We start from the raw sequence: 24,402 nt of genomic DNA, 5'->3' as shown, positions 1-24,402 counted from the left end.
TAGTGAGTTCTCTGGGGTTTGGGACTGCGGAAGCAAACCCTAATTCCCCGAGCAGGGAAGGCCTGCCTGCTGCGCGGGAGGGAGGGAGGGAGGGAGGGAGGGAGGGGGCCTCTTCTCCCTCTGTGCGTGCCCTACATCTTGGAAATAGCCCCACTCCCAGGCTCCTCAGATGGCAAACCGAAGTGCAAATCTGTGTTCTGGCTTGTTCCGGTGGCTGTCAGCGTGTTTTCCTCTTGTCAGCAGCAATTGACTGGTCAGGTTCACCCTTGTACAGCGATTGTAACAGCTCATTGACAGACCAGTGACCCAGCCGGACCCGATAATGGAAAACTATTGATTTCCGTGGGCTCAGCAGATCTAAAATGAATGCCCAATATAATGTCATCAGCTGTCTTGGACTCTGATAAAGAGACAAAGTATCAAAGATGTGCTGCCTATCCTGACAATTTACTTGCAAAAAAAATACTGGATACAAGCAAACAACGGAGGGGCCTTTCTCAGTTTTTCCCCTCATAAGCAACGAGCAATCAATGCCTGGGTAAATGCGAAGAAACCGCAGCCCAGATGTGGTGGGGACTCCAACTGCCCTTTTAACCCAGGAGGCCCGTGACAGCCCCTCCAGGTTTTAAACACTTGCCACAGAAGCAAAGCGTGTAGGTGAGTGACACCAACTCCACACCCATCCACCAGCCGCCAGAGAGCGAGTATGCAAGAGGCAGAAAGGCTGCCAGGAGATGTAACCCGACAGGGGCCACAATTAACTCCTACCTACACGAAAGCGAAAAAGCTTGAACAAGCCCGTGACACTCGAGATAATCACACACCCCTCCTGTGTGACAACAAATGCTCTGGGCTGGGGAGGATGTTAGGTAATAAAGATAAATCTTAGTTAATAAAAATCCGATAATGCAAGGTGGAATTTCACGTTTGTACAGCAGCCCTCATACAGTTGAAGTGTTCATGGATAAAAAAATACTGCAAGTCCAACTGAAATTTTGGGAGGATCAATATTTAAGGATTTGCAGAATTGTAAGGGCTGTTTGCCATAAGCAATTCCATATAGAAGTTTAAACAGGAGGAGACACTGGTATGGCAGCCTTCTTGGAAAATGTTTAACTTTGGGGGAAAAAGCAATAGCTCAACGACTGACTTTTTTGGTCTTAGCAAACCAAACCATGGGCTGTCCTTCCCAAGTAGATCATTCCACCTGGATAAAGCAGCTGTTGCTTCCGTGTCCCCGTGGCTGACGGACGGAGCTCAAACCTCACCAACACTTAGGCACATCCAGAAGTCGGTGGGACGTTTACCAGTGCAAGGGCTATGGGAATCGGGATCAGACAGATGCTGATTTCCTGTGGGATACCAAGTGCTTGCAGGAGACATTTCACTGTGCCCCAAACCCCTTCTGCAGGGCTTGGAGACTTCCAGAACTTAACTCCTTCCAGATGAACCAAGTTTCCTATAAGGGGTGGGAGGAAAAAACAGACATACTTACCCTGGCAGATGCCAGCACACATTTAATACCAGTGGAGATTAGAACGGCTTTGTGATCCCAGCAAAAAAATTCAAGTGACCTTGGGGAAACATTTCTTTTAATTATGAAAAGCTGGTCAGTTTTATCACAAAAATACCAGCCCTTCTTGAATGTATTTTCATCTTTTGTAGCCTTCTGCTCAGTGGCTTCTCCCCATACGTGCCTCGTACCCCTCGCACTGTTGTTCTGTCCATGGCATGCACACATGTATGTATTGTCTTTACCTTCCCCTGACAACAGGCCCAGCTCTGTGATGTGCTACATACACTCGTCAAGAGGAAATGACTGCACGGATTACGTTAACATGACTGCAGCTGAATACATTTCAGTTTCGACATACTTTCTTTTTCTACACACTTCCCACTGCGTAGCCTTGGCTCCCTCTCCTGCAGACGGCTCCCGAACCCACTACCTGCACTCGAGCTTTTACTTAGTGTTCAATTTCCATATGTTGCTTTCAAGCGTTTCTCTTCTTGGTGTCCCCTCAGGGCCTGATCCTGTGAGAGTAAGTGTGCCGCACCTGAGAAGTGTTAAGCAAGGCTGTGCGAATTGCTGACTGTGCTTTGGGTTTTGCTTTTTTCATGATAATTTTGAATTAAATGAAATGTAAATGCTTGCAGCTTTTTGTTTTGTTTAGCCAAAACAAAACCCCCAAACATTTTCCATTAGCTAGAATGAGGAGCTGAAATCCCTCCTATCCAGCCTGCAGAAGAGTTTTTCAGAGCACCTCGTGGGCGATGCTCAAACCCAGATGTCTTGTCCCTGGAGAGGCAGTTCTCAGCTCCTCTTCCTGCCCATTTCTCGGAACCCCAAATCTCGTGTTAAGCCAAGCGGAGATAACATCTCCACATTACTCCCTCCCTAAGTACAATGAACATGTTCAGGCCTTTGGATAGCAAGCTCCTGAGGCAGGGATTATGCTCTGTAGTATTACTGTTGTCATATTTTCCCTGTTGTAATGTTCCATGTACATTTATGTCATTTATAAAATACAATTAACAGACATATTGGAATCCACAGCGGCCCAAAGAAGGAAATAATAGAAGTAGAGTAACCGTGTACATTTGCTTCCTGTGGTGACCCACTCCCAGCTAGCAGATGAGTAGTAAAAATGAAACACAATCCTGAATATTTAAAAAGTATGGCAAAGCCGTCCATAGTTCCCTTTCACTTAGCAGGGACTTCACAACGGGGTTCAGCTTCTCCCTGCCTGAAGATGTAGACCCCCTCTGTCCTCACAGCACCTCTCGCTTCCTTCCAGCGAGTACCAGTATCTATGGCTCAGTACTGTGACGAACTGCTGGCTCGTCCAGCCACTAAGAAGGCATCCAAACACAGTCATCCAAAATGAGCCACTGGAAGGCTCATACCAGGTTGCTATCCTTCCCCGAGAAAGACCACACTGACTTGCACCTAACTGCACTTCCCAAAGATACAGGCGACAGGACTAGCTGCCTCCTGGTTTTCCATGAAAGGCATCAATGAAATACAGACTGCTGCTTTTTTACTGAATTGTTTCTAAAGCAGTCTAAATATATATTTTACAGTGTTCAAAATTTCAATAGTGTGTACAGGTACCTGCCTACTCTCAGGTCCGAGCCTATCGTACCGCCTCAGCGAGCTCTGCTGTACTGGCAGTTACTGTCACTGGGAGGATCACAGCGTGCCACTATGGGCTGAGATTTTGTCAGTAACTGTCCTCCAACAAAGCTCGAATTGTGTTTTTTAACATTTACAAATAGGTTTGTGCAAGTAACTGATTCTGCTGTAAAGCAACTGAACGAAACTAAAATAAGCAAAAACCCCACATTCAGATCAATCTGAAATAATATTTTCCAGTTTTCTTTGCTGAAACAAAATGAACCCCATAAATTTTGCAGCAAGGAAAGTGCTTTGTTTCAGCCAAAATATTTCATTTGGGGCACTTGCAACAGAAAGAAAAACCCCACAAAGGAAATAAGAGGTTGGATTCACCACAGCTGCTGTCATTCCCTTTTTATCCACTAACCCAGTAATTAGGGCAGTGACCCAGGATGCGGAAGATCCATGTTCAATCCCTTCTCTGCCTGGAGGGATTTGAACCTCCATCCCTCATCTCCGAGGAGAGCGTCAGAGCCGCGGTGCCGCAGGGGGCCCTTCTCTGCTGTCTCCTTTCGGCTCGGTCCCTCCTGGACAGGTGCTTCGCGTCGGCTGGATGCGACGTGCAGCTCGGGCACCCCACCTCACCCAGGGACAGCCAGCTCCCGGGGTCCAGCACGACTCCTCTACCTCTGCCCTGCGCCTCAGCGAGTGCGGAGATGCTGTGTGCCAGGTGGAGGGGTTTCAGCAGGTTAGACGACTCTCAGATACACCAAAACGTTTAAGGTACATCCGTAACCAGATCACCGATGTGATCCCAGATCTGGGTATCGATCCCCTAAGGCAGAACGTGAGTCCTCCTCCCTAGATACATATCATAATGCCAGGGCTTTTCCCCAGTAAATAAGCAATAAGATAAAGAAAAAAAAAAAGAAAAAAAAAGTCTAGTTCAGATAAATATCATATTTATCTAAGCCTAAATCTCTTCCCAATTTTCTAACCGCTCTTTGCTACAATTTTCAATTACTGCCCAAATAATTTTTTGTCTATTATTGTAAATTTCCTGTGATGTTAGGAAGGATTGATGTTAAGAAGTGTTTCATAATATGAACTTATTACTTTCTTGTTATCTTTTTTGTACCTTTTAACCATAATTAGTTTCATAAGCAGCTTACACCAGCCCAGGAATTAGGTGTACAATATTGAGTATAGAACTGAACATGTCAAACGTCCAGCCTTATGCACAGCTTTGCAGGGAAGCTTTGCACAGAGGAGTTCCTGTGCATCTTTTTCATATCACCAATGAGATCAGCCGAAGCCCTTTTTTTAGTTAGGAAAATTTGGCACCTCAATGCTACATTTTTGCCATTTTTTAAATTATCTTCATAATTGTAATAATGCTATTTAAAATTATTTTCTACTACCTCTTTCTATTGAAAAGAATGTCCTCCTTTACTCAATTTTTGCTCTATTGTTTCTAGAAGGTAAATAAATTATCTGGCACTTCTTATGAGCAGACTTTGATTACCAAGAAGTCCATCATTTCTTGGTATTTGATAACCTTTTCTTAGGGCTGACCTCTGGGGACTCTCCAGACAAGTGGCCACACGAAGTCGCAGCCGGAGAAGGGGATGCACCCGTCCAAGTGTGAGAAGGACTCCTTTGTAATGAACATTAAAAAAATCCCCTCTACTTTCATCTTGCTTTAAGAGCCTCTAGCACAGCATATTTACGGAATAATAAAACAGGGCTTCAGGCCTTTTCTTCTCATACATCAGTAACAGGATTCTCATATCACACTTATATGCCCTGTACACTATATAATTTACTGGATCTTGCTTCTCATAGCTAATAGTCTCAAATACACTATATGAAATAAATCTTCTGATACTATTCTCACACGAGAATTAAATCATGGCACAAAAGTGGCTGAGAATATCCCTGTGACAACTTCTGTCTCCTCCTCCCCATGAGTAACTGTTAACCAGTCTCACCCTGGCACGCCGTTTGCGGTGCTCGTTTATTGTTGCCCAGTACAAACCATCACTCTGATTATTATTTATTTGTATTACCAAGAAGAAACTTCAGATGAAATCCCGAGTACCAAAGCTATGCAGACACAAAACTAAGATGCTTCCTTTCTCAAAGAGCTAACACTCTGAAAGAGATGGTACGGACAGGGGGTGGGAGGAAGGAGCAGGGAGTTTACAAGCACAGTCATCACAGAGCTGACTGCATGCACAAATAAAGGGAAAACACTGCTTCCAGAATTAACTTTGTCTCTCCTTCGCACTGATTTTAGAAAGGATAAAAAACTGCAGAGTTACTAGAGTTAGAAATTAAAACAGTGAATGAATGGCTTGTTCTGGGGAATACCAGGAATCACAATCCATCAAGGTAACCTCAGACCTCCGTCTCCAAAGTAATAAACATCTGGGATTTTTATACCCACTTGAGTCAGTGAGAAAATTCTACTGTAAATTATCTGCATTTCATGTGCATGTGTGAATGGGTGTGTAAGTGTGTGTACGTATATGCTCATTACTTCATTTAATTTTTGCATCAAATCAAAAATATATTAAATGGTACAGAAAAAGTAACAGCCTTTCTTCTCACGGTATTTTAATCTGAAATTGTGCAAGAGGTGAAAAACCCAAGGTTTCATGTTATTTTGAATCATAAGAAGGGGGGTTTTTGGTAATGAAGGTTCGCAGCAGTTGCAAACACTAAAGGAAGCCACACCAGCTTAGGTGCCCTGGCGCCCAGAGACGCAGCCCCAGCCTGCAGGCACCTAAAGCCAGCACAAGGAGGGTGCACACCCAGCTGTGGGCACAAAGCCTACGGCCCCAGCACGGCCGTCCTCTCTAGTTTGCAACACTAAAACTGCCACAAACCTACATCTGTTCCTCATGAGTCCTCTTCAGTAAGGAGACAACGCAGGTGCTGAGGAGTCACGGCACAGATTTACTGGTGTCCTGCTGCCCTTGCCAGCCTGCACCCGTCCTTGGCCCACGGAAGGCTGGGCGGCATTCTTGCAGCAGGGCTGGTGCTGCATTACAAGCTGCCCTCACGAACAGATCCAGAAAGGAAGGAAAGCTCTGCTCGTCCTGCTCCCTTACGTCTCTACCAGTTAGCCCAAATGCAGTTTTGACGTGATTCAGGATCATGGCCTAGGCGTCCACCCACAGAATCACAGGCAAAGCATTAGTGTGATCCTACTGGCATCCTGCTTTGAAGTGAAGTGTAAAACGTTAAGGCTTTCATTGGCTAGTGACAATCCCTGCTAAGAACTCCCCTATTCCTAACCCCACATGGGGCACTCTTAATTTAGTGTCACTTGGAGCACCAGATGCTCTAATTACATCATCCTGATCTTCTATAAGGTGTATTAGATGAACAAATGCTACGTCTGTAAGAGTGACAAGTATTATTTTTAATCGCATCCATGATGGTTTCATTTCAAGCTTCGAGAATCCTCTCCAGTGGGCCCATTTTATGTTTTTACACAACCCAAGAGCCTTGGTGAGGAATTCCTGAGATACATTCACTTGTATCTGTTTACGAAGAGTCTCAGGCACATAAGGCCATGAACATTTCTTGCCCATCTGCTCCATAAATTTTTCTGTAAGGCTTATTGCAGAACACGGTAAATGAGTTATAGGTGGTCAGCTGTTGCTTTCCATTTTTGCTGCCGTTGTTGCTCAGTATGCTGCAGATAGAGCCCGTACCTGCATCAGCCTGCTTGATACCATCTCTGTCCGAATGAAACTGTTAGGTACAGCATCTGAATTACTGTATCTGCATCATCTCTTAATGATTCATTTACCATGGTCATGCACAGGTGCTGGAAAGGACCTTGAGGTCTGTAAGTGATTATATTGTAATATTACAGAAAAGAGATATTTTTCCCTTAATCCTGATGACATGTTTAAACACAGCCCAGGACAAATAGAAATCCAACAAATCCAAGCCCTGGAGCCTGATTATCCAGCACTGAAATTTTTCCAGATTACCCTTTTTTGTTCTCACAGTTGATATTTGTATCGCTGCCTTCTCCATCCTCTTGGAGTATAAAGAACACTTCTGAAACGTAGTGCTCTACCAACTTCCTTGAAGAAAAGAACAGCAGCAGTAACATCCAACGTGATGAGTGACTGTTCAGAAATAACTGAACATCTCAGTTGCACACAGAAGTGTGAGACAGAAAGCCAGTATCTCCATCAGCTGAGACACACAGCTCGAACACACTCAGTGTCAGCCCTCTCATTTACTCCAGATCACACAGAGTAGAACTTAAAGAGCTAATCTGATTCCTCTCTTGATGCTACTCATATTAGAGTATTCATTATGCTTGAAAATCAACATACAGAAACATTGAAACATAGGTTAAAGAAAAAAGCACAACCTAAAATGAGGAAAACAAGCTCATGTTCTGAGCAGCAGAAGCAGCTGCAGCAGCACGGCCACTCATTAAACCCCACCAGGCTCCACATTTGTCCCAGAATAGTTCATTTCACAAACAGGATTTGGGGCAAAAAAGAGGAGGACAAACAAGACGGTGTATCTTCTGCTCTGTAAGCATCACCAGTCTTGGAGAATTTCAGGTCCTTGTTTCCACTCTGCCTACTATTGCCTTAGCTCAAGGGAATGCATAGGTAGCCCTTAGTGTAGGTATCACCGGGTCTTTTGGCCATGGATCCTGTCTGACCAATTCACTTCCCGAATTTCTTCATCGTCGGAGTATCATCTGTGACCAAGACTCGTTGCCTTCAGGAATTTCACACGGTGAAAGCTTTTGCTGCATCAGCCCAAGTGGGGCAGGAAACATCTCTTCTTCTTTTTGCCTTGTTTGCGCTGAGAACAAGCAAGCAGAAGACACACGTTAAATGTATTTGGCCGGAATAACTGTTCTCAGTACTGAGTATTCACAGCAGAGCTGAGAATATCTTTCTACAGAGCTCCAGCATCAGCTAACATCTGCTTTACTGATACATTTGGGCATTCCTCTCTGTTCAGGTGAAGCGTTAAGATTTCTGCAACTCCAGTATCTCATTTGCCTTTAAACTGTGCCTTTCATCCTTGTCGTTTGTCCTTTATATGGGCGAACAATCCGAAATCCACCCACTTTCTGAAAAAAAACCCTCACCTTAATTTAAATATTTAAATGTAAAATAAAAATATTTAACTTACAGAAACAGTTTATAGAATTGTTACATCTATAAAGTATCCAGTTACTTGTTTACTTCACAGAAGAATTTTGATTAACAAAACTGTGTGGCCCAAATAGAGCCTTACAAATAGAGGCAATATTATGCCTACGTATTTATGGCATGCAAGGAAAAAAAAGTCAATTTTTTAAACATGGGATTATCAGAGGGAGGGAGATGTAAGGGGACAATCCCCATCAGAGCCAAGCAAGGGCTGGCAAGAAAAGCAGAGATAGAAATCACTGAGATCCATTCTCAAAGAAGTTGCTTCCCAGGAATAGTGCAGGGCGGCTTGGACTGGGACTTCAGATGAAGGAGCTGCCCTGCCTGCTGTTAGCAATGTTTGAGGACCAGTGTAAGGTAAATAAATCCATTATGCTTTAAAGGACAGCAACACACACCCATGCCAGACTCAGGGAACATTTAATAGATGGCACAGGAAGTTTAGAAGTGGAAGCAAATAAATCACCCCCCATTAGCCACACACTGATGAGAAGAAACCAGACAATTATCAAAAAAATAGAGTTAACATACAGGCAACAGGAAAACTGGTGCCTTCTTAAAGGACTTAAAAGCAGAAGTACTCTGCCAAATGGGAGCTATGGAGAAAGAAAGCCCAGCTCACATGTCCTTGCCACCACTGGGCTTCTGTAACTGCGGATGTGTGTTACACCTTTACCAACTTTCTTGAGCCAGCGTGTAACGCTTCTCCACAGCCCACGCTGCCCAGCACGTGCCTTACCCGCTGCACTTGGGAGCAATAAAAGTACGTGAAGGAGATTTATAGGCATGTGTCCAAAATACACTACATCTTCTTTTTTAATCTCTTTTAAATGACATACTCCCACTCGAGGCAAAATTAGGGCCACATTCAAGCTTTTGTTATGAGAAGAAGCTGTGCCTGTGTTAAAGCAAATTTGGTGTGTCCCACCGGGGTACGTGTCCCTCACTGCGCCGGGCTCCTGCAGCCCGAGCCAGATGGCTGGTGCAGAAGCCCCTTGCAGGAATACGTCTCTACAGAGGAGGATGCCGCACTGTACTGGGTGACCAGGCTGTTGCTGAATGCAACTCCGTCACGGTATTTAAATCACATTAAAGCTTTCTTTTATTACATACCCCCTTGTGATTTTGCCTTGCTACATTCTAATTACCAGCCTTGCTGCAGCACACGCAGGTTCCACTGCTCTCTTCTCCTCCCATTTTATGGGAAATGACTTATTTTGCACAATCCTAATGAAAATACTGTGGGGAGATAACACTCTCCTTTTTATCCTACATTTCCCATTCTATTGCGTAAGCCATTTTTTTGTGTGGAAAAGAGACAACAAAATATTCAGGTTTACATGGCTTTTTAGAAACAGCAGATACACCTGTTAAGGCTCCCCAAAGTAGTTTAATCACTTTTTCTATTTTCTTACATAATACCTGATCTTGAAGTATCAATACGTTTTTCCATGTCAGACGTATAATACTACGTTTTGCATTTCTTATTCTCCACCTATTAACTTCTCAAATAGAATATCTTAAAGGAGATGCATTTCACTGGTCCACAGCAGCCCCGCTGCCCTTGGCCATGGCTTCGCCATTCTCCATTTTCCATTTACAGCACTAACCACACTTAAACGACACGATGATTTCACACTGCCTTGCTGTTTTCGTAGCTTTCCTGTTGAGTAAGATCAAAACCATTTTGACTCTTAACCAAGGCAAAATACTGACGCGGTGAAGGCTACACTTGTTATTTCATTTGATTTCATTCCTAGGTACAGAACCGGAGATGGGCCTCGTTAACCTGTGCAGGCAGAGACCACCTTCGAAAGTGGGAAAGCAGTTCAGATCTGCAGGGTAATGAGGGGTAAGAAATCTCACCTTTGCAAGTCTTCTGGAATTAACATAGACTTTTAACGAGAACCTTTCTAGTTAAAAACGACACAACTAACACTCTCCTGGGGGCAGGGGAAAGAGGCTGAGAGAGAAAATACATGCAGGGAAAGCTCCAAAAAGGTAGGGAAAGTGCTCAGGTTGTCTCTGACAATAAACCAGCTCCCCATGACAGCAGCGAGCACTAGCGCTGGCTGTGGGCAGCACGTGCTGCCGTTTGCTGGCAGCTGGAATAGGAGGCAGTTCAAGCTCTGAATACATCTGGTTCACTTTTCAGTAAGTGCTCAGTTTTCAGTTTGATCCCAAAATGGTCAGAGCTTTCTTTCTGTGCACAGTAATAACAGCAACAGCAGAACAGATTTTCCAGCTTCAGTCAAATTCCTCAGAGACAGAAAGCTGAAATAAAGCACCTAAATTCAACATCAGCCTTGACTGCTTGAGGATGGGGAGCTCTCACCAGCCACTCAGGGATCTCTCCAAGACCAGGACACTAGCTAAGTGCCTAGCACTAGATAGCCAGGATTGCCATTTTCAGTCTGTAAGGTAGTGAAGATGTCTGAAATCTGGAAGTCAAGAGCAAGATAAGCACCTGCTGCTTCAAAAAAGAAAAAAAATGAAAGATCTGTTCACTGTAAATCTGAATGCTATGGTAGTAGGTATCATAGACATCTAGACTGTAGATACTCTTATGTAACATACCTGCTGCTTTCAATTTCTAAGGTAACGTGATGAAAACGTAGTCTGGACCACCACACAATTTCCACAGCCCAGCACACAACATGCGTTACAGCAGGAGCAACTGGAAAGCAAGGCTTCCCTCTCTTCTCCCCACCTTTTATGAAATTCTGTGCCAGCTGCTGCATATGGCAGGAAATTACAGAAACCTGCAGGTTGCTGATTTTGGTTGCGGCTGGCAGCGGGGCGGGGGGGGTGGCGGCTCACAGATACTCTTGGCGCATTTCCACTTACAAATCTGAAATCACAGTTTAATTTCCTAAGAATTTCATGCTAGCTATCTCATTCATCATTTACTAGTAAATAGGCTGAGATTCTTATCTCCAATATGTTTTTACCAGTTTTTCATAGATATCCCTGTTTCTTTTTTCTCAAAGAAGCTAACCAGCTGCTTGTTCACAAAAAATCATTCAAGCAAATGCTCCATTTTCAAAATAGAATCATAGAATTGTTTAGGTTGGAAGAGACCTTTAAGATCATCAAGTCCAACCACCAAACCATGTCCCTAAGCACCACATCTACACGTCTTTTAAATACCTCCAGGGATGGTGACTCCACCACTTCCCTGGGCAGCCTGTTCCAATGCCTGACAACCCTTTCGTCCTAACATCCCATCTAAACCTCCCCTGGCGCAACTTGAGGCCATTTCCTCTCATCCTATTGCTTGTTATTTGGGAGAAGAGACCGACCCCCACCTCGCTACAGCCTCCTTTCAGGCAGTTGTAGAGAGCAATAAGGTCTCCCCTCAGCCTCCTTTTCTCCAGGCTAAACAACCCCAATTCCCTCAGCTGCTCCTCATCAGACTTTGCTCTAGACCCTTCACCAGGTTCGTTGCCCTTCTCTGGATGTGCAAAGACTTCTGTGGTTTCAGAAAGGCTGTCAGGAAAAAAAAAAAAAAAAAAAGAAAAAAAAAAAAGAAAAGCCAGCAACCTGCCTTTATGCATACAAACCAGAAAGATGGTACAAGACATTCACTTCCCCAGATGGGCTCATGCTACGTAAGGTAAGTCATGAGGCAAGAGTTTAGCTCCCAACAGTGGAGTCAACTCCAGAGTCCTGGGTTGGTACCAACGGTATAACTGGGGATTTTTGTTCCAGGTAATTTCTCTTCCAAAGTCACTCTAAAATCTAAACATCTCCTCCTCTCCCCACCACTTAGGTAGACAGCTACTGTGTCTATATAAAATAAATCAGAAATCAGGCCATTAGCTATGCTTTTAAAAATACTAAGCAATACTCTATCTGTGTTCACAGTGATATAGCTTATAGGACTTTCCCAAAAAAGCTTCGTCACTGGTAGCCAGCGGTAAAATAAAGTCCTAAAGAACAAGAGAGATGAAAAATTAAGAAGAAAAAGCAAATGTGGATATAAGCAAAAACTGAGGAAAGGGAAAAGAAACCAAGCTGGAATGAAGATAATGAAAACAGTCAGGTTAGCAGCCCAGTGAGACGCGGCTAAGTACCATCCCCAGATGGGAACCTGGGCCTGAGGGCAAAGAAATGAGTTTGGGATCCTGGAAGAGCACTCACATTCTGGGTCAGGGTCTTTAGTCGCTTATTAGCACTCGTGATCAGCTGCGGTCAGAGAACACTGGGTTTAGTAGCAGAGGTTATTTCAATGAGAAAAGAATGTTATAAAATGATGGATGTCAAATAGTGAAGAGAAGAGATTTTTTGGAGGCAGTGAATGCTAATTCCTACATGAACAAAACCTGGAAAATTCAGATTTCAGTACCATATTTGTGACTGAGGCCATATGTGGGAAGAGCAGCTCATGCTCCTTCACGACAGGACGAAGTGTCTATGGATTTATACGCAGGCCTTAAAAAGTATCAGTAAACATACTGCAGATGGCAAAGGGAATGGGTACAGTCAACGTTCAACACTAGACACTGGATTTAAAACCTCTTTTACCTGTCACCGCCTATTTCTTTAACAGGTTGGGGTTAAAACTTACTCCTTGGCTGTTCAGCTAAGGACACTATTTGCCCTAACCTCCTCTCCGCCAGGAACCCAAATGCACCCTTGAAGAGTTGGAGGCACAGCAAATGCAGCCATCAGCTGGATTTCAGGGACTACAAAACAAATGTCAACCTCAGGCTTATGCTGTCTCCCTCTGTTTGCAGTTTCTGTTTCAACCTATGGGGTTTTGTTTGTTTGTTTGTTTGTTTGTTTTTAAAAGATTTTTTCCCCTGCTTCTTTATCCAAATAAGGCTATTTTCTTTCTCCTACTTTCACACAATTGTTTTTTCAGGGAAGAGACAGATGAAAGTATTATTTCTTGTCAGCAAGACTTGTACCTGGGTGACACGATTCCTTATTTGGTTAAAACACAGGTTAATGGAGTTAGCTTGCATTCTGCTTTATCAGACACTTCTTTTCTGAAGCCGTTTCAAAGAGCACAATGGGATTCAGAGCTTCAGCATTTGTTGCTACAGCAGTGAGGATGGATTTGGATGAGTTTCACAGAGAACTACAAACATGATTCACAGCTGCTGCTGGCTTAAAGATACATAATCAAATGTTTAAACATGTGAAGTTTCCAGAGTTTCCAATAAACAGATTTTTTTAAAGTGGTAGATTATATTCAGGAACACTCACCATAAACGTCATGTAAGCATGTTTCATATTGCAGGTCTCTGACACAAAAGCAGAGGGATTATCATCATCACTTGGTATGTAAACCTCAGCTCTTATGAGTTAAAAAGTGTACTTCTAAGTGAAAAAATACGATAGAAAGCCCAACAGTGTTGCAATTTACACAACATGTATAGTACAAACACTTCAGAAGCTGAGAGAAGGCTCCAGGGCTCCCTTTGTTCCCCCACTGGACAGTAAGAGTTGCAATTTGGGCGTCTCTGGGCTCACAGTTACTGAGGATGCTATTTACTTGGGTTTTAATTGTAGTAAAAGAAAGCGTGCAGAACCTGCACAAGAAAGGCCTTTCAGGGCTTTTACAACAAACGTTGCCTCCACCTAGAGAAGAGCATTTGTTGAAGGGGTGCATTTGTTCCAGTTTTTATTTCTAGCCAAAATAACAGCACGTCAGTGTTCAGGCAACATGTGCAAACCGTCTTCACAACCAGCGACACGCTGCACAGACCCCTCCACCTCCTGTTCTGGCACGCTGGAGCTACCTGCACTTGAGCTACGGCAGCCGGAGCCGTTCCCCAAAGGGCAAGCACTGCAGCCACACCGCTGCTGCCAGACACCAGCTACTTGGACCACAAGGTTTTTCTACTTGATGCACTTGAGTATTACTAAGTTTTATAAAAAGGACGTTAGCTGACTTACGTTCAAATCTTAATAGGGAAATAGGGCACTAAAGTTAGAGGGATTTCTTGTTTTGCTTTTTTAAATACAAGTTTATCAGCTTATAGTGCAACTAGAAGTGAGAATGAGCAGTGCCAGACTATCAACTCTAGCAAGACAGTGTGGAGGGAACCCCCACTCCAGCCCTTGTTTAAAACAAACAAACAAAACCCCCAACGCTCTCTTATGTTAAATTTGATCAACCTCTGCATTTTTGTTCTTACAGTGTGCGTGTGCGTGAATGGTTGTGGTATGGCAACGAATCCCTTCACGCTGCAGCAGACTGTGGGGAATGGCAGAGCGCTAGGTAGACGGGGTTTTTCAGAGTACTCTGGGTCCAGGTACATGTGGAAGCCACTGCACAGCTACTGCTGTAGGGAAAAACTGCTTCTACCTGGGAAAGAAGGCATCAGCAAAACTAGATTGTGCAGAGCGAGAAGTGGGAAGATATGCGCAGATGAGAGCCATTATTATTTGTGATTTGGCTTCAGATTTGGGGCCCTGGCTCTGGCGATGTTCCCTCCACCACCAATCCTCATTCGTGGCCTCCAATACTGGAATGTAAACACCCTCTCCCTGCCTCACCTCCCTGAATTTTCAGAAGGCTACAGCCAGCAAAACTGCCCTCTTTGCCTCAGCATGCGACTATTCAGGTTAGGGTGGAAGTCCCCAGTTTAAGCTACGCGTGCCGTGCACAGCTCACCTCCGAACAACGGGAAGAACACCAAGAAGCCTGCGGTGTTAGAAAGGAATGTTTTATTGCAAGAGATTACAGACCTGGCACTATGGCCAAAATGTTTCCATTACATCAAAATTGCTACCCCATGTATCAGGCAACAGCACCTACAAAGCATGGTGGATTGAAATATCTGAAATCATAATGCAGTCAGCTTTTTAAAATAACTACCACCCTCAAAAGATTTTTTAAAAAACAAAGTAAAAAATATATAAACCAATTTTTTTTAATATGAAACTGGTGTTTAAGTATCCAGGCCACTAACTACTGTGATAAAAAGTGGAAAGTCTGTTAATCATAGTGCTCAACTAAACAGCCTTCTTTCACAGCCCTTACTATTTAGTTAAACACAAGTACTTGTTATTTGCTGTTAATTTTTCCTCATTTGTTCAGCCAACATTTATCTCCTGTAGGTTTTCAGAATCAGGTAGAAGATTTAATGAATAACCCCTCCTTAAAGCACTATTGACAAGCAGGATCATCTAGAATCACAACTGGCCCAGAAAAAGCATTGGGGTCAAAATAGCTCTGCAGGAACAGATCTCCCCGTCTCAGTCCCGTGACACTGACCTTTCGAAACTCTGGATGGATGCACTCCTCTGAGCCCCAATTCATGACTTGCATTCCTCCTGTGATCCACTTACCTCAAAGACCTTGGTGATTTCCCTGAGCGTGGATAAAAGGTAAGACTTTGAACAGGCACATAGCTCAAACACAGAAAGTCTGGCCCAGGACATAAACCCCAACTGTTACAATCCCCATCTTTGGCACGTTAGGTGCTCGCTCTCCCTCCCCAATGGCTAGTGTTAGCTATGGTCTGGTCTGTGCTTTTTCTCCCATCGAGAAGAGCCAGCAGCTCATTTCCTGACACCACTGGCTGGGTAAGGTGAGCCCTGAGGAGGCAGAAGTTGGGTCTGTGGGCAGAGCTGGACCATCTCGGCTTGTGGGAGCAGTCCACCTAATGCAATTCACACAATCCATATGAAGCAGTATATGGCAAACAGGAGTAAATGCCCGGAGACCTTTGTGAGCCAGCATTTGTTATCCACTTGCCTCCATCTCCCGTTTTCCACACATAGAGCCTGAATGCACTACCACTCGGCAGCAGCTACCACAGGCACTTTAAAATTGCCTTTCCAGCAGAAACCTCTCTTCAAGCAATGCAAACGTGAGTTTTAATTTAAGATGATTTGGAAATATCACTGGGGCTAGGGGATATAGGCAATCATCTTACAAAATGTGGGGCGTGGTCTTCTACAATTTCCCAGGCTTCTCTAAGCATTCTGAAAATTCCTTCATAATTTTCCAGAGACTACTACTTACGAGAGCTCTGCCAGAAACTAGGGTAACTCCAGAAACATCTAAGATTGTGATAAGGAACCAAAATCAACCAAACAAAAATCACTATGCCACTGCAGCCTTTAGCCCGAAGCAATCTAGCCAACGTGAACACACGAACACTTGTGTTTATATGTGCAATTCTGAAGTCCAGCTCTTTAGCAGAGACTGCCATAGAGCCAATCAAGCCACACATCTCAAAACATGAGATTCATATAATAAAGTGACTGATTTAATTAACTCTCTCCTACCAGATTTAGAATCTCTGTAACTCTGGAAAGGGGGATTTATATCTCCTTGTAGGTAGTGACAGAAGATCTATATTTCCAAACAACAGAAACCAAGAAAACAAATACCCCCACTTGGGGACTAGAGGCTAAAGAAAGCTTAAGGGTAACTCTATTATTATTATTAAGAAAAAAAAAATAATTCAGTCCATATCAACTATATATATGCAATTAATTCAATAATCAGAAGAGTTCTAAGAACTTCTGTATATACTTCAGACTATATTGTCAAGGATCGGATGCAAGCAGGGCACACAGCTCCAGCGCACCCACGCAGAAAGCCTGCTACTGAAAACGGCTGCTCCTAATCAGAATCTCATTTTGGAAACTAATCAGGCCTAGAGCTCCCTGCTCTTCAGACACAACCTTGCATTTTAGTGTTACACAAAGCAGCTCACTATTGGGGTTTAATGAATTAAACAGAATTAACTGGGTTTTTTTTTTTTATTATTATGAACCTAATAGAGTTTTTTTGCTACTGCTAAATTCCGCACGGTATGGCTTCACCTTACAAGCATTCTTAATAATACTAGATAAAGATCATTTGCACTTAATTTTTTCATCTGTTAAACAGCCACAAAATATGGTGCTCTCACAAGCACCTTTTTTGGTGAGAAGGGTAAACAAGCACTCTATTAAAGCATTATAAACATTCAAGGTGATTTGATCACTTCCCTCTATTCTGTTTCAACACATTGCCATAAATCTTCCACTTTCACAGCGTATTAAAAAAAATCCCACAATCATCCACAAATTTAGAAATTTGTTAGTCTGCATACACATAATTTGTCTGCAATACACTTCAACATCCCAGTTATCTTTCCTAAAATCTCTAGGTTTTTTTCTCCAGCCTTTAAATGTACTGATGTAGATGCTCCAGTTTAAAAAAAAAAAAGAGGAATAAATTTTGACAATAAAGCTAGAGTTATCTGTAGCAACTTGTACAGTAAAACACCCGATTAGCACTAATTTAATGACAGCCTTGACAGAGCTAGGATGGCCTTGTCTCAGGACCCTGTCCTGCACAGCTGTGCATTTTTAGCACATCTATTTTATCAGAACATTAACAAGCCTCGTGTGTTAACTCTGAACTGCGCACACACAGGAAGACAGACATTTATTCATATTTTCCACCAATCAAATGTAATGCGTCTGTGAACAAGTCAGTTTATTGCAAGTAAATGTACTTTTACTTAAGATCATGAGAAGATTCTAATCCCAAGCAAGACAAATCAATTTCACAAACTTAATTCACACAATGCAAATAAATGCTTCACATTATAGACATTTAGATTTTCTTTAAACCTTTTTATTTAGAGATTTTTCTGGTAAGGAGATATACCATAGGAAAGCAATTTCACTGGCAGTGAGGTATGTATATACTCTACCAAAATACTCCTCTTGTTTTAACTGCTTTTAACTTTATTTACATATAAAGAAAATATCAATGCATATCCTTGGCTTAACTACAGTATCTGTTACCCTATATGAGTAAAATGAAATGTTACTTGCATACAAAATTGATTTGTAGAGGAATCAGATTTGATTTAAACAAAAATCATGTTCTGAAGACAGTTTAAATGAACAAACACAATTCATCATGACCAAGACACCTGCACCATATTTCCATCCTCACAGCACATTTATTTCAGCAATTCTGTAAGTAGGTCCTTAGCATGAGCATAGTGTTACAGTTTTCATACATATAATCACATCCAAAACAAGCTCTAAAATTTAAGTTGTAAACATTCTCTTCATATGTAGAAACATTTCAATCTGTGTTCAAATTTTCTAAAATGATCGATCTTTTAAACAGAATTATAAATGAAAAGTCTACTCTAACCGTGTAGTGAGCAATGCTTATTAGTACATTTCTACAGTGTTAAATAAAATAGTAGAGGCAAACTTCTGTAAGCAAGTCAGACTTTAAGTAAATCATCATAAAGAAACAAACTTGTTAACAAAAAGATGCTTTGCAATAAAGAAAGTTGGATCGAATCTACTATGATACAAAAACATAAGGGTAAATACCATCTTTGTTGACAAGTAGGAGGTAGCATGGATGCACCACTTTATTGTCAGTGAGAAATGCAACTGAAGTAAAGAATATTTCCTTACCACAAATTTCCAGTATTATGTACATATTTATCTTAGAAATTTGTTTAAACAAGTTTCCCTCCACTTTTTAGTACAAAAAGCCTCATGTGACTTAAAAAAAACACTTACACACCTAGATAGAATAGTACTAATTGCCCTATTTGAATGAAACAGTCTCTTGAACTATGAAGTACATGATATTTAATGCCCTAAGTTGAGTAAATTGTATTAGCAGTTCTTGGTATTATACAAAACACTACATACATACAAACAAAATATAATAATATCTTATTTTACTATGTAATTCTTTTTGGAATAAACAGAGCCTTGATTTGGGTAACACTGAAGAGAACGTGGTTTCTTTATTAAAATCTGCCTTTTAAGTACCCATGTGCAACAATTTAAAAATGGCTGCCATACATGTAATGGTCTTGTATTGATAGTGAACACAGTAACTGACAAAAACATAATAAACCTTAAAAACACATCTTCCACCCTATATAAAATATAAAGACTACTTACTGTAACTGTTAAGTATTCAATTTATTTTGATGTTACTGTAATCCACTTCCTCTATTTTTGTCTTTAGCATTTATAAACATAATTTAGTGTAGCAATTTATTTTAAAAAATGACAAAGTATTTCAAATTTACATCCAATTAAAATTTAAACTGTTTCCTTGTTCTATGATGCTGCTTCTGCCATCAGTAAAGAAAATGAAGTTTCAGTAATTGAAGCAGGCTTTTTAAGTAGTGATGTGACTTCAACCATGCCAGCTCCAGTCCGTGGAAGATTTGCGTTGACAATGTGTCGCTGCAAGTGCTTTATCCAGTCTTCTTGAACAGACAAAGGTCCTCGAAAGACCAGACCACAAAACCTATGCAAATATTAAAATTATTCCATCAAGATATATCTAGCTCTACTGAAAAATTATAAAATAAAGACATTAAGTGGAAAATATTAATTTTCTTGAAGTTTGTTTCTACATATTTTAGCTGAAAACCTTAGTAATCAAGTTATTTTATAGTAACTGTGAGCACAAAACTCCTGCAGTTTATACAACTTACACTCTTACATTTTTAACACTAGCAATAACAATCTGTTGTTCTTATGTAAGGTTTCTTTTGAAGGACAGAATATTACTCAGACATGACCAGTAAGATTTTAGCTACAGAAACAGTTGACAACCTGAGTATGACTGCTTCAAGTCCTCTTCTTCAAACTAATGAAAACAGGCAACTGCTTCCCCCCCTTATTATTCAATTTAATCACAAACACATTTACAGGATACAATCTTAAATCTTCTTATGACTAAAACTAGCAAGCTCTTAAGAATGTGTTCTTTCAATTAAAATAACCCTATGTACCTGCATCTGAGTATGTAAACTTCATCAGCACTATGAGGTAATGGCAGCATTTTTTTCTTGCTTCCAGATCTTGACCTTGACTTCTTCTGCTTACAGTCTAAAGCTAAGAAGAGAGAAATTTCCATATGTGAAAGTGATACTTCAATGAGTGTTAACCAAGCAGAGATATTTAGTAAGCATCCTCTATAGCAGTAGTGAAAAGACATCTACCTCCTTGTTATTCTACATTTAATTATAATGTAAATCCAAAACAATTACAGTGTGCTCTAAGAAATCTACTGGCAAAACACATGAAGTCATTTTTTTTTTAGTTTAGCACAGTGCTTGCTCTTTAGAAGACTAGATAATTGACATTCAGAATTAAATTGTTGTTTTAGTATCAGCAAGCACCTACTAACCTATTACAGAATTACACAGAAGCAAAGCACCATTGGAAATTCCCTTTCACACATAAAACACTGTCAAAGCCTCGGAACTTGTTTTGTAGTTCAAGTACCATCATAAGTCCACTCATGTTCAACCAAGTTACAACTTCACAAAGTTGTAGCTTTCAGCTAATACAATAAAGAATTTCTAGTTTGAATAAAACATCTGCCATTTGTTTTCAACATAAAGCAAAAGTTTGTCCTTTTATTCTAAGAATTTCAAAGGAAGCTTCCCCCTCACTCCTGTCTGAATTTTAATGCATCTTACAAAAAAAACCCAAAACAACTATTAATCCTTGGCAGTAGGAGCTGGTATTAGGACAATCAACAGGAGGGCAAGGCCACTTTTTAAATTCAGTCTAAGCATTTGAAACTATGTATGAAAATAATGTGTGTGAACAGGAAATGCATAGCAAACAGGTTCAGTTAGCATTGAGGTCTGTACCTCCCATAAATAGATGTAACAGGAATCTGTAACAAAACCTGGAGATTCTAAGAAGCAGCCAAAGTTGGGAGGATGAGGGGATTAAACTGAGTTAATATTGTTATGATGAAAACAGCTGATAAAGCTCAAGAAAAACCAAGAAGTTTGGGACTGCATGAACTGAGAAGTATATCTAGCTACACTCTATTCCAAAACACAAACTCTATTACAAACTATTCCAACACTAAAACTCCACAGAAATTTGAAAGACAGTAACAAGTGGTATTCTTGATACCAAAAAGGCATAATGCTATGCTATTGAAACATCTTAACAGTAAAATTTAAAAAATTGTTACACTTGTCTAAGTTTTGACTCCTGTAATATAAAACAGAAAAATAAACCTCTTGGTATTCTGAAGCATAAGACATCATCTGGTGAGGCAAAACATGATGAATTAAAGAACACAGTCTTGATTGCATCCTTAATTTTTCTTATGTCCTCCAAATGAGCACCTCTCAAGCTTTTATCCTGCAGCCAAACTTTTAACTTGTAGATACACCAGACATTTCCCAGTTCAATCCCCAGATTTAAAGATTCCTACAGTATCTAGAAAAACTGGAATGAATTTTTGAGGTTTGAAGGAACTAATCAAACAAGTAGAAAGCAGATACCAACCTAAAGAGACTTCCTTCAGACCCTGGGTCAAGCCGTCATTAGGAAGATGAGGCTCAACAGTATTTTTTTCTGATAGCAACAACAAAAGCAGTCTGGTTATAAAGGCAGTAACCCAAGGTGGCAGGGGAGAGAGAGATAGAAATGGCCAAGATAACTTCTGGAAAAGTGAATAGGTAAGGGGTTCTTGATGCTTTATGCTCTCATCAAAAGCATATTCTTCATATAATTAGGAAGAAAAAAGCTAGCTATCTTTCAGGCTGTAGGAACTACCAAGTAGTATAAATATTTTACATACTGCAACATCAGTAACAACGTCGCCAGAAATGTAAGCAGATAAAATACTGAAACCCACACACCCATTCTCTGAAGAGAACTATTTGCGTGAGGGGTGACTTATCTGAAGCAGTTATTACAGCAAAAGCTTTGCCATTGCTGATTTTGTAGAACATCATGGGAAGGAGGGAAACAGAAGTCAGTATTATCCGAATGCAAACACATCCATGAGTTGCATCTGATGTCAGTTAGCTGATGTCAGTTCATATGAGTAAAAAAAAAAAAAAAAGGCAGTACACAGCAGGCTCCTTCTAGAGAAGCCTACATGCATTTGAAACATGAACTAGCTTATTTCCTTCATGTTGGCAAACTTAAGACATTTATTCCCATCAAGAAATTTGATTCTACTCACATACATCCCAAGCATTTCAGAGAGCTTTCACTTTCTTACTAGACCTGAATTGGTCTTCTGCAACAGAGTTCCTGAAACCTAATCGGGGATGGGAGGGTGGGGTGTGTGCGTGTGTAAAATCTTGTAAGAAAAAAACCCTCTGAACCACTGTGCAATCAAACAGACAGCAACACAAACAGAAACTGCCATAATGTACCCAGAGAGGTAGTTTCTACTTCCTTGAAAGGTACCTTTTCCAAGAACAATGAGAAAACAAAAGAATGGACATCATCTCTGAGCCATTTATGACGGAGGCTCTAGATAGAGAAATGACAAAACAAATAACAGAAAATATCACAGTAAAAGAAAAAAACTTCAGATCACTCAAAACATTCTCAGAGTAACTTAGCTAAGACTAGAAGTAGATTTGCCCAAGCAAGAAGCTGTTACAAAAGACAGAAAATACTAAGAATACTAAACCTGTGTTCTGCAAGGGGTATCTTTTCTTCCCTTTGTCTTTTGACCTAGTGAACGTATTCCTTCACGTTTTAGGGGCACAAAGCAGCACAAGTACATTTTGAAGTTACTCCAATGAAGCAGGAAAGTAAGTGGAGAAAGAGTAACATCTGGGTAAAGCTGACTGAAATCCATAATTCCAACACCGGTTATCAGAGACGTGTACCAGTAACTGTCATGTTAATTTCATTTTTGTCTACCCAGAGAGTAACACGTTTAAATGAAGTCACATGCACACACTTAAGTACTCTGTTGATATGCTGCTTACAAGTGCTTGCTTGCAAGCATCAAGTAAGTCCCACCATTGCCTCACCCGTAACAAAGCATAGCCACGTTCTGACCAAAACTCAGTTACTGTTCTTCCAATGCCTTTACTGTAACAAAGCATGACCTCCTCAGAAAGTATGTATTTAGCACTTTCAGGAAGAGACCAAGGATAATTTAGCTCTAGTAATCTGCATGGAAATTGCAGCAAATTGCCAGAGAGAGGCAGGAACTACCTACCATTAACGCCTACTTTGTGGCTATCACAGCTCCCAAACTATCATCCTTCATTCTCCATAAAGGCCCAATTCTTTTTGGAAGAAGCCTCCTTCCTTCAAGTTTGCCCACCTGATGCTTCCTAGTTGCTACTCCAAAAACTTTTTGTAAACAACCAGTTACACCACTTCATCAAACCTCTCATACAGCATGACAGAGAAACAACCCATTTAAAACAAAAGACAATCAAACTTTGGAGCAATCTCGAGGCACTCAAGTTCCATTTCAGAGCACACTATTTAGAAAAATATATCCTAGGTAAAAAGGCTGCATATAAAAACTTTCTTCACCTCTGTGACCGCTTATCAAGAAAGACTGCAAGCAGATGGAGACAGGAGGCTAAAATGAGCATGCCTAAGACAACATGAATTAGAAAAGTCACAATTAGAGGTCCTCCATGCCATGACATTTGGTCTGAGGTCCAAAATTAAAGTGCATCTATGCTAATTTGCATGCTCTGCTTCTTGATGTCCCCCAACATGGAACACTTCTCATTTCAGGAAGACTGAAGCTGGGTCTTTATTCAGACTTCATTACTTTTGTCACAGCGTATGTAAGCTAACACAAGTTGAATAATTGCATGCATAAATGCATCTAATTAACCATTTAAAAACACTGCCAATTAAAAAGTTAAAAAAAAATTATCTTTCTTGTATATTTATTCACTAATTTTTCAAATTCAATCACTTGCTATCTATCCTCATCATTACTGCACAGTAAAATGCATTAAAAAAACCCTCCAGTAATTTGCTCCCTGAAGGATTTTATAGGATACTAAAAATTAGCTCATTGTGCCGGTTGATCAGTTATAACTGTAACAGCACAGAATAAAGACACACAAAGCCAGTGGATCTCAAATTTCTGCTGTAGCTGCATATGCTTCCACAGTAAACTTCCCGAAGCTACAATTTTGACGAAGCAATATTAGAAATTATTTGGAAGCGTAGTGGCAGCATGAACTGCTACCTCAGTCATACTGTTGGCACAGAGGCCAGACTCCTTGCTCTGTATTTTATTGTTCTCTCCCAAACTTCTGAAAAAGCAGTCTCCATCTATAGAAAGAACAAAGAATAGAGTGGTGATTT

At 41.1% G+C, this 24,402-nt stretch overlaps 1 protein-coding gene across 23 annotated transcripts in view; it reads right to left on the bottom strand.

Annotated features, from left to right (window-relative positions):
- Window positions 1-17,508: 17,508 nt before the first annotated feature.
- The window catches only part of ZNF644 (zinc finger protein 644), an 82,133-nt gene continuing 75,239 nt past the window's right edge, over window positions 17,509-24,402 (bottom strand). For 21 of the 23 annotated variants that reach the window (XM_075508412.1, XM_075508407.1, XM_075508423.1 and 18 more), the window contains 2 exons: window positions 20,073-20,175; window positions 17,511-19,582 (listed from right to left, as the gene is read on the bottom strand). In XM_075508412.1, the coding sequence (XP_075364527.1) occupies window positions 19,390-19,582; window positions 20,073-20,175 (296 nt within the window). In that variant the 3' untranslated portion in view covers window positions 17,511-19,389. Of the gene's footprint in view, window positions 19,583-20,072; window positions 20,176-24,402 lie in introns of all 23 variants that reach the window. The other 2 variants (XM_075508403.1, XM_075508426.1) reach the window with 2 other exon arrangements.

Source organism: Mycteria americana, chromosome 7 (genome assembly GCF_035582795.1).
Source record: "Mycteria americana isolate JAX WOST 10 ecotype Jacksonville Zoo and Gardens chromosome 7, USCA_MyAme_1.0, whole genome shotgun sequence".
In the NCBI taxonomy this organism is placed as follows: domain Eukaryota; kingdom Metazoa; phylum Chordata; class Aves; order Ciconiiformes; family Ciconiidae; genus Mycteria; species Mycteria americana.
This window is presented reverse-complemented; position numbering and strand designations above follow the sequence as displayed.